The sequence below is a fragment of the Hyperolius riggenbachi genome, chromosome 3 (assembly GCF_040937935.1).
Source record: "Hyperolius riggenbachi isolate aHypRig1 chromosome 3, aHypRig1.pri, whole genome shotgun sequence".
Taxonomy (NCBI): Eukaryota; Metazoa; Chordata; class Amphibia; order Anura; family Hyperoliidae; genus Hyperolius; species Hyperolius riggenbachi.
The window spans coordinates 208672874-208684529 of NC_090648.1; the positions used below are offsets into that span (position 1 = coordinate 208672874).

Below are 11656 nucleotides of genomic sequence, written 5' to 3' on the forward strand. Positions count from 1 at the left end.
TTTGCATGATAAGTAGTAGCAGATTTGCACGATTTGCATCTGAATTGAATGCGTAGTGTGTAGAAAGTCTATATAGGTGCTACACACTGAGCTGGTGGTCATTTCAGATGCAACCTTAGTGGTATGCGCTGGCGTTCTCCTCGCAGTACAATTCATGGTTCCATCTATCACAGCAATCCTTCCAGGTCCTGAAGCGGCAAAACAACCCCAGACCATATTTTACTGTTGGTATGATGTTCTTTTGCTGAAATGCTGTTACTTCTACGCCAGATGTAACGGAACACGCACCTTCCAAAAAGTTCAACTTTTGTCTCGTCGGTCCACAAGGTATTTTCCAAAAAGTCTTGGCAATCGTTGATCTGTTTTTTAGCAAAATTGAGACCAGCCTTAATGTTCTTTTTACTTAAGTGGTTTGCGCTTTGGATATCTGCCATGCAGGCCGTTTTTGCCCAGTCTCTTTCTTATTGTGGAGTTGTGATTACTGACCTTAATTGAGGCAAGTGAGGCCTGCAGTTGTCCTGGGGTCTTTTGTGGCCTCTCGGATGAGTTTTCTCTGCGCTCTTGGGGTAATTTTGGTCGGCCGGCCACTCCTGGAAAGGTTCATCACTGTTCCATGTTTTTGCCATTTGTGGATAATGGCTCTCACTGTGGTTCACTGGAGTCCCAAAGCTTTAGAAATGGCTTTATCACCTTTACCAGACTGATAGATCTCAATTACTTTTGTTCTTCTTTTGTTCCTGAATTTCTTTGGATCTTGGCATGATGTCTAGCTTTTAAGGTGCTTTTGGTCTACTTCTCTGTGTCCGCTCCTATTTAAGTGATTTCTTGATTGAAACAGGTGTGGCAGTAATCAGGCCTGGGGGTGACTACATAAATTCAACTCAGGTGTGATAAACCACAGTTAAGTTATTTTTTAACAAGGGGGCAATCACTTTTTCACACAGGGCCATGTAGATTTGGAGTTTTTTTTTTTTTCACTAAATAATAAAAACCATCATTTAAAACTGCATTTTGTGTTCTCTTTGACTAATAGTTGACGGTTTTTGATGAGCAGAAACATTTAAGTGTGACAAACATGCAAAAGAATAAGAAATCAGGAAGGGGGCAAATAGTTTTTCACATCACTGTATATTTATTAATTTTCTACTTTTTACAAAAACATTTTTGGAGTAACTATTGAGTGTGGGAGAGAAGGGGTTAATTTTAAAGAACTTTGGTGAGAGGTATATGGAAGCTGCCATATTTATTTCCTTTTAAGCAATACCAGTTGCCGGGCAGCCCTGCTGATCTATTTGGCTGAAGAAGTGTCTGAATCACACCAGAAACAAGCATTCAGCTAATCTTGTCATATCTGTCAAAATTGTCAGAAACACCTGATCTGTTGCATGCTTGTTCAGGGGCTATGGCTAAAAGTATTAGAGGCTGAGGATCAGCAGGATAGCCAGGTAACTGGTATTGCTTAAATGGAAATAAATATGGCAGCCTCCATAAACCTCTCTCTACAGTTCTCCTTTAAATGTAAAAAAAGGCTGTTAATGAAAAAAATGTTTGTAGATGTAATTTTACTATTTGGCCACAAGATGTCCTCGCGCATAACTTTCCTGAGCGTAGTATTACTACGCAAACGGTAAGTAATGCGTGGACGTGTAAGTACCGGTTCTTGAGAATGAGGGCGTCATCTCATTGATGGCGAAAGTCATTTACACGGGGACTTACATCTATGAATTGGAACTGTGTTCTCATTCATTAATCTCCCGTCTAACGGTGTGTCCCTGCAAGGAGAAGAGGGATTTCGCAGGGACATAGTTACTCATCGCAGAGAAGGGGAAGTGGTTAATACAAAAATCTGGTGGTTATTGTTACTACTATTATATTTTTGTTTCTCTGTATTTTGTGAAAACTGAGGTGTATCATTTCTTAGATGAGTTGTGCATGTCTTTGTAGTGCTGGTTGACCTTTTTTTTTGTTTTCTGATAAGAATGAGACCCCTGGACAGAGTAAGCAAACCCCTTTCAGAGACTTCAAACTGTAAGGGAGGGGTGCCTAGCATGTGCATAGGAGGAGACTTGTCAACACTCATCCATTTCAGTATTGAGCTACAGTTTCTAAATATTGGTGTCATTTACACTGAATTATATTTACATCACTTAAAACTGATTATAGAAATAGCATAGTGTAAGTCTCGATGCCACCATTTTAAAAGCACGCATGTATATTCATTGCAGTGGCAATCCTATGCGTCTTGATTGTACAGAGTTTTGCACGTCTCCTATGCTCCCCACTGTTTGTACTATGTACAGTGCTACAGAGGATGTTGGCGCTATACAAAAGAAAAACAATGAAATGTGCATAACATAATCACTTATACATGAAAATAAAACCATCACCTTTGTAATGGGAAAATATAAAAGAGCTACAGTATAGTCCGTGTAGAAACCAGAAAGTTATTTCTCAGTAATGCATTTTGCACTGGTGGTATTATTATTATTATTATTATTATTCTGCATAGAAAGCCAGATTATCGAGCAAACACCTTTTCTGCAACAAAGCCTGACTGATTGCCATGTTTCGCTCTATGAGCTTTTTGTCTCCAGCTTTTAGATCTCCTGAGAAAATGGAGGCACTTGAAATGATAACTGAGCTGTTGTTAAAGCAGTACCATGTGCACATGGTGTATGAAATAATAAGTATCATTAATCACATTGTTGTTCACATACAAACTCTTGTTGCAGTGCTGGGTTCTTGTTTGCTTTGGATGCACGAACAAGTAAAGGACATTACCTTGTCAGTATACACACAGGAGCGCCCTTCTTGTTTTATCACACTGCCATTCATTTGTATGGCCCTATATTTGCTTAGTTTGAGGCTTAAAAGCATCATTGTTTGTCTTGGAAGTGAAAAGTGGCAGTTCATAAATTAATTCATCAGTTGGGCTTAGTTTGTGCTGTTGATGAGGGATATCTAAATAGTGTGATTTACCCTAAAAGCTCATCTGTGCATTTGGCACATGCAAGACCTCTGCTTGTTCCCATCTTATTACCAGTAGAAAATCATGTGGGAGACTAGTGGTTCAGTTTGAATCAGAATCATAAATCGACTGGGTCGTGCTCGGAATTGGGTTTGGCACAGGAAAGATTGCTCAGATGGGAAGACAAAAGCATTAAGACAATTGATGACAGTAGATTTAGATTGTAAGCTCGCAAGGGCAGAGCTCTCTCCCCCTTTTGTGTCTTGGAAATCATTATACATTTTATTTATCATGTTACTTTTATCACTGTCATTACCAATTCTGTATTTTGTATCATTTTTGTATTTTGTCACTAATTATGTATATTGGTGTACACCATTGTCTGTATTATTATCTACTCCATGTTTGTTTCTTACTTTGTACAGCGCCACGGAATATGTTGGCGTTTATAAATCAATAATAGTAAAAACAAAACTATACACACAGCAGCAGTTAGTAGTGATTGTCAATACAATAACAAAAACAGTTTGCAGCATGTGGCACTGGGGTTCACCATTCTATAGAGAGCATTCGCCGCAGAAACATTTCTGGGGGGAAGCATTCCCCCCCTGCTAAAGTTCTAGGGGGGGACCCACAGTATAGAGGTCAGGAGGTTGACAGCGGAGGGGAAGAACGAGTTCCCGCACCTGGTAGTCTTGGTGGAAATGACCCGAAGCCTCCTTTGAGACAGGAACCTGCTGAAGCAGGGGTGGCCTGGATGTGAGGGGTTATTTGCAATCCTCTGTGCCATGGATTGAAGTCTGGAGTAGTAGAGGTGGTTGAGTGGAGCAAGGGGTTTCCCAACGATTTTCTCTGCTCACCTTATGACCCTCTGCAGCTTCTATCTGTCCCTGTTCGAGAAGCTAGCATACCATACCAGTATGGATGAGCAGATGACAGATTCTATGGTGGCAGTATAAGATTGACATAAGCTCCTGGGCCGACTTGTCAGTCACTGTCTATAACAAAAAATATTATTGTTCATAGACCGATTACTCACCAAAGTTACAGTTGATCAGTGATTTTCTTGTTTTGGGTAAAGTGTGGTCAAAGTGGTTCAAGATTCCTATTTTCTATATCTTATATACTAACCCAGCGCTGGGCGAACTATCACTGATGGGCCATGTCCAGCCCACATGCGCTGTGCATCCGGCCAAGCGGCCAGATTCCCCCCCCCCTGTATTGCGAGCAGGTGATGAGTGGAGGTTGAAACTTACCTGATCGCTGGTGACAGGGTTTCACATGACACGCTGTCAGGATGTGCCAGTGTATTACATGCTGGTTGCCAGCGGGTGATAAAGCTGGCACATCCTGATAGCGTGTCACTTGACGCCCTGAAGACGCAACGCTGGAATCAGCAATAATGTGAGTTTTAACCCCTGCTTATCGCCCACTTGCAACTCTGCAGGGAGGAAGGAAATAATTTTAGGAAAGCGGCCCGTACTCTTCAGCATGCAGCGTAAAGTTTGCCCAGGCCTGTACTAACGAAGGTTGTAAATATGCACGGACTTGGAAGCACCTGTGGGTGGCGGGTTAGGGCATTCTTTTGAGAATTAGGGGTTTCCTGGTAATACATAGGGTGGAGAGAGTTGGAGTGTTGTTGATTATGATTATTATTATAATATTTTATACAGAGAAATCAGAACTTTCTGCCATCATGGGATAATTCAGCAGAAACTTCCAGTTCTACATAAAGCTGGTCATAGACATCTATTTTTTATTTTATTTTTTTATTTTTTTATAAAGTACGAGCATATTATGCAGCAATTCACAATAAGTAGAAGATATAGGTCACAGACATGACACAGAAGGAGGGAGCCCCAAGAAGTACCGGTGACTGGAGGTACTGCCCTTTGGTGGTTTGCTTCAAGAAAAGAGGAAATGAGCGGGCAGTTTTAAAGAACTAGATTCTGATGGGAGGCATGGGGACTGACTTGTTTAGGGAAAAAAATTAGTTTCCAATGAATCGGCTACCTGAAAGTAGACTTAGACCTCTTCCATGGACAGCTGAAGGTGGTTTATTCACCCGCCTGTCAGCTGCTTCCATTCACTGGTCACCAGTTTGCTAGTACTTATCACGGGAAGTGAAAAGCAGCCCCCCCCCCCCCCCCCATGTAGTTGCATCTGAGCACAGCGATTGCCACCCTCAGACGTAAGGTGATATTTGGACACCGAGTAATGCTACCACGTGTCAAACCTGACACGTGTGGTCACTAAAACGATACCATTTGGCTGCAAGTAACTGCAGCCAAAAGGCACTTGTGGCCAGGAGGCTTAACTGCCAGACAAGCAAGCAGTTCTGCCGCCCATGTAAGAGAGGTCTTGTAGACTTGCATAGGGTGGTGGTTATGTATGAATAAGGCCAATTGGGTAAGTCTTCACCAAGAATCTAGCTGTGTGCTGCAGTTGATGTGCTTAAAAAGTCCAAGAGTGCTAAATCATCCTGGCTGAGCACATCGTTCTCCCCACTACCTATCCTGCTGAAAGCTGCTTCATCATGCCTTGTGCCATCATCCCTCTTCCATAACAGATTGCATCACTAGTCTATAGATGTCTGTACAACACTCTTCCCTGAACTTTCGCCTCGGATCGATTCCTGTGGGCAGAAATAATTGTGCATGTGGTGGTAGTATGGGCTGTGTTTGTGCATACTGTCAAAGATAAAGCTAGAGCAAGAGGCATGAAGTAATTTAAAGAACTGCAGCTAACAGTGGTAGTTGTTGTTGTTATCTTTGGCGTAGATGGTCACTGAAATGCTAGTACAGTATAATCTTGTTATAGTAAACTCCAAGAGACCAGGAAAAGTGGTTTACTATATCAGAAATTGTCATAGAAATGGTCCAGCATGCCTTGGTATATTCTCTCCTGCAAAAGAGCAAGCGAGTGGCTGCCTCTAATCAGTGACTGCGGCAATTTTTAAGGAGCCCTGGATACTGTACCAGCTATTTGTCCAGCCTGGCTATGCAGCCCTGAGGTACACTTACCTTGTAGTCCACCAAATGTGCAACTACTTGTACTATACTGCCAATGGGAGGACAGAGTTGGTCCTTTAAAACAGAGAATGTAGCAGGGCATTTTTAGGGAAATTTCTAATATAGTAAACCATTTTTCCTGGTCCCTTGGAGTTAACTATAACAAGATTATACTGTAGTAGCCTGCCCTATAAACAACTCATATATACAGATAGGGGTGCATCCAAAAAGTTCCACCTTATCTGGGAGAGAGAGAGAGAGAGAGAGAGAGAGAATCACTAAGACATTGCCCTAATTTCATAGCCTGTTTTGCTACAAACCTTTTCCTATGCATTTTGTATCTAAGATGCCAAAATATTTTTGATCCTTCATGATCCATAGTATAAGCTTGACCTACTCTGACAAAATGTATTTTCATTGCTATATTTCTGTAATTCCTTAACAAGTACTCTCTGTGACGTCCAGCCCCACGATCCCGTCTAACTTACTCCAGTACCATCGGGGGATAATCCCTCTAATGCCTTGTAAGACTGTGCTCACCCTCCAATGTTCCCTTTGCCACCGTTTACCATTCAGCCTCAGACCCTGCGGGAATACTGAAGGCATTTCAGCACTGCAGGCAAAGTAATCTTTTGAAATGGTTGGTGAGTCCACACACAGTCCAATTTTCATTGTATGTACAATCAATACAATGTGTGATTTCATATAGAGACCAGGTCGCTGCCACCAATCCGCAATTAACCTTGCAAATACGCTAAGTCTAACTCTAGCTAAATCCTGTAGGAAAAAGGGTTAATTCACAACCTTTCTAGAGATAGCAAACTAACAATATTAATATCAAAACGGTTATGGTAACATTCTCTCAGGAAACGTGAACTCTTAGCAGAGATTTCAGAGCAGCACTTAGACGAACAATTTTTAATCGTTTATTTAAAGAAATAATGCAGAACTAAATATAGCAATTGAAACCAATACAGTAAAAATGATTAAAAGTGAAAATAACTGGAGATAATGTCAAGAGCAGTCTTTGAGTCAAATTTATGTATGTCCTTTGGAGTATAAAGTCCAATTATAGAAAGTTCTGTGGATAAAATTCCATGGATAAAATAGCCAATAATAGATGATGTATGGATGGCTGGGTGTGCGCTCTCCTATCTATCTATCTATCTATCTATCTCTAACAGGTTTTTAACCCTTTCTCTGCCAGAGGGTGGAGATAGTAAGAGGAAATAGGCTGTGTCTACCACATGGCTCTTTCTTGACCCCTTTGTCATGACTGGCAGAAAAGAATATGATGTATCTGAAATGGTCATATCTCGGCAACCATTGATCAGAACTCGCAGAGAATGATACAGGCGTATTCCTGGCATTCTCTACTTTAATCAGAATCCAAACTCTGGTATTATACGATGTTTCATTTTCAGATAAAATCATATCATAGGCCTAGAACGTGGTAGTCCGACGCTTGGTGGTCCAAATACCTCCAGCTCGGGCTTAAGGCATATCTGATAATTCTGACTTGCCTGGCATCTACGGAACATTGATTCATTTAGTAAATTGTCTAAATGACTATTCTTTCATCCCATAGTGAATTAAAAGTTATTTTGGTTACTCTGGTCAGGCTACATGCAGTTAATTAATTTATGATGGGGTCTGGTTTTCTCATCCATGCATCCCCTTATCTTTAAACTAGAATGGGGAATCTTCATAGAGGACCATTCCATTATTGCCAATCCCCCCCCCCCCCCCCCCCAACAACCTTTTCCTGTGTTGCAGGTGTTTGTTTTGAAATGAACACTGTTTTGTGTTTTAAGGTAAGTTAAAGGATACCACAGCCCAGCTGTGGTAAAATAAATGCTGCTATGCGTAGGGAGAAATAAAGGACATACTCGCTGCTTCCCTCGCTCCCTGCCGTCGGACCCCGCTCTGTACCCACAGCTTCCGTTGCCGGCCGACTCTCCTGACACGGACATGCTGCGCATGCGCAGTATGCCCTTTAATCTTCCCTTATGACGGCAGAAGAACGGACCCCCCCCCCCGCCTCCTCCCTTCCCAGCGTGTGCGCTCCACTAATAAAGCTAGCGTGACATGCTAGCTGGAGTTGCGCTGGGAGGGGTGATTTGGAGAGAGAATTCTGTATGAATGTCAGTGTAACAGCCTAGCTGGATGTCACACTTGTTAAACCACCATTGCACTGGGTTTTCAGCCTCATACACACTGAGGCATTTCTGTCACCTGGCAGATATCGATACTTGAACCCTTGGGTGAAAGTGTAGAGCCGCCCCGTATAAATTAGTTACTAGCTAAAAGACTAGCAATGTGTGGCTATGGAGGGGGGCAGAGGGAGAATGAGTGGCACACGATGGGGCGGATACTCACATTGCTCATTTTTCTGTGATCTCTAAAGATCTGGCATGCAGGATCATTAGCTGACGACTTTCTAGATTCTCAGCCAAGATGGTCTTTATCATCCGCTATAGCGGAGTTCAGACCAGCTTGTGTATTTGGCTTTAGTCCTACAGCAGGGAAATGCTTATGACTGCTACCTAAGAAATATGTAGTTGTATTGTTTTATGTTAGCCTGTACATTTTTGAAGACTCTGACTCCAGGTACCTCTAAATTGCTTCCGATGCGGTCTCCAATTCCACAATCCTGCCTGAAATACTCAAGTTTGCTAATCTTTTCCAACATCATCCTCGTACTTTCTGTGCTTCTGAAGGAAGAACAAAAACAAAGTTGTTATGCTTACATTTTAAAACCCAGCAAAATTTTACATTTAAGTTGTTGCATTCTGAAGGGATCCATCTTAGCTAGTGTAAATTATAAGTGTTACTTTTTACTCTTCTTTTCATCTGCTTCATAGCTGTGCTTGCTTACAGCTGTACTTCAGAGAGTGCGACCTTGAAATAACATCTCTTGTCCACACAACTAAATATGAATGGTGGGTGGTGGACTGTGCAGCTAATGAAGCAAGTGTTTACAATAATTCCCTGGGCCATCCTTGTTTCTGTCACCCCAGTGTGTAGCTATTTTCAGCCACATGCTTTATTTTGTAATGCTGGGAAATGTAGCCTGGCCTCTATTGTTCTAGCAGGAAAAGGTAAACAAATATACAGCGCCAGACCTCCGTCTCTGAAGCCTCATCTACACAGGTAGATGAGGCTGCGATCCGGCGGCTCGATTAGCCTCTTCCGCGTCACCGCGCGTGCGCCGCATTCGATTCCCCGCCGGTGCTGCTTATCTTCCGCTCGATTCCCTGCCATTGTCCTCTCGGGGGAGCGAGCAGGGAATCGGCGGAAGCAAGATCCGTCCTGTCGGATCTTATCAATCGAGCCGCATCAGCGGCTCGATTGATAAGGAACATCGCGGCCGCATCTACGAGTGTAGATGCGGCTTTAAGGTCCGTACACACGCCGGACTGCAGGCAACGACGGGTCCGTCGTCACCTCCCGCTGGGTGGGTGTTCCAGCGACAGTCCGGCGTGTGTACAGTCTGTCTGCAGACTGATACGGCTGTTTCTGAGCGATCCGCCCGGCGGATCGCTCAGAAACAGCCGTATCAGTCCGCCAACAGACTGTACACACGCTGGACTGTCTGCTGAACACCCGCCCAGCGGGAGGTGACGACAGACCCGTTGTTGCCTGCAGTCCGGCGTGTGTACGGACCTTTATGCTAGGTACACACTATGCAGTTTCCCGCCCGACAAACGGGAATCGGGCGATTATTTCCGACATGTCCGATCAGCTCCCGATCGAAAAAGTGATTGATTTTGCGCATTTATAGTTGGAAAATCATTCGCTGTATTGTTCAGGTGCACTTTGGACATGTACACACGATGCAACTTGCCGTCAGATCACCCGTCGATTGGGTGGAAAATTCCATCGTGTGTACCCAGCACTACCACCTCATAACTCCACTGTATTCCCTATAGAGTGTAGAAAGTTCAAATAGATGAAAAGAAAAGGTTCTGGCGCTCCCACTACTTCTGATATAAACTACATTGTGCCCCGGCTATCCACTGGCTAGAACCTTCCAAGCACCAGTCACAGAGACTCAAAAAGTGTAGCACAGACAGCTGCGAGAACCAGGCTTTTACCACTCTGCTTCCTCCTCCTGCGGGTAGTTTTCAGTCTCCTCTGATCTATGTGGTTTAGTAGTCTCTGGATATGCTGGCTGCAGCTCTGTCTGCAAAACATAATCTGCTCTGATCTCTGTGCAAACTTCCTCCCTCTAGTGGACCACCCAGCTCAGTATAGTGGCCTGGGATGATCAGTTACAAGAGTAGTGCAATCTTGTGCGCTGCATATCACATGCTTAGGCCGTTCACTATAATGTGCAATTGTGCAACAATGTAATCATGACCCTGAGAACCTGCATAAGTATGAAATTAGTCAGTTCTGGCCTTTTCATCTGTTTTTATATTGTTGCCACAAGCTGGGCAGATTTTTGAAGTCTTTCACCTAGTTTGCACAATTGTACTTTATTATTGCAGTTATTCTTTTCATCTGTTGTTCTGCTGTGGGCAGCCCACCAGCTAAACCCAGGCAGGGTAAGATTGAAGCTGTGTTGCAGCTACAACCACATTCCACCCATGAGAATGGTATTTTGTTTACCACTTTGTGTCTGTGCACTGCTTATGTTCACTTACCATTCACTTACCATTCTAATTGCAGTGATTATTTGCCATGTTCAATTTTTGCTTTAGTCAGACTTAAAACCTCCAAACACATAGCTTTATTGCTCCTCCATTTGTGCCTGAGTGGCATTTAGTTGAGTGTTGAAAAGAACACCAGACGGGGCATCATGGGAATGATTATCATGGCTTCAATTTATATGCATTCTTCTTATACATGCACAACACTTACATTTGTATTTTTCCCCAGGTGCAGCAGTTTCGAAAAGCAATGACAGAAGGTGGAATACTGTTCACAGAATCGCCACGCATTTATGAATAACAAACTGTAAAAATAAACATTTTCTTTCTACATAAAACTTCTGACTGTCTTTGGATTTAAACAAACCAGTTTTGTGAAGTCTCTCAACAACTTTCGTAGGAATTTGACCAATCAGAGCTGCAACATTCTTCATATTTTTCTGTGTCTTACATTGGTTATGCGAAGACTGACTTCACCGTTTGACCCTAACTGTCTGATGCTTAATCCAGTGGAGTGAAATATGAGTAAACAATAAAGCACTGTATTCCTATGCAACTAGTAGTATGCAGAATGTGTATCCTTTCTAAAAACAGAACAGAATCTTTGGGGGGGGGGGGGGGGGTAGAAAGAACCTGGACACACGCACACCTACCTACCTACCTACCCACCTACACCTGTACTGAGTAAAAACCTTTGGATAGTTGACATACAGTCCCACCCATTGCAATTTCATCTTCTGGTCCCTGCACCAGTGCAAAGCCTGAAGCACAGTGACATGGGGGAGAACTTTGGTCAGCAAAAAACACTGTCCAACCACTTTGCCGGTAGCATCTACCAGGGTTATTGAATGAGCATTTTACTTTGTAGACTCCAGGGAGAGGGGGAGTTTGGTTGTGGTGATATAACACACACACACACACACACACAGCAGTCTAAATTAGTGCATGTAACACAGCCTGAGGAAGGGTTTACTTTGTAATATAGAATCAATGCATGCACGTTTTTTGCACACACATTTGTC

The 11656-nt window shown here is 42.9% G+C and overlaps 1 protein-coding gene across 1 annotated transcript in view; it reads left to right on the forward strand.

The window, feature by feature from the left end:
• MRPL18 (mitochondrial ribosomal protein L18) overlaps positions 1-11190 on the forward strand; it is a 34900-nt gene extending 23710 nt beyond the window's left edge. Inside the window, exon 4 of the mRNA XM_068272552.1 lies at positions 10864-11190. Coding sequence (XP_068128653.1) covers positions 10864-10935 — 72 coding nt within the window. The 3' untranslated portion in view covers positions 10936-11190. The remainder of the gene's footprint in view (positions 1-10863) is intronic.
• Positions 11191-11656: the final 466 nt, after the last annotated feature.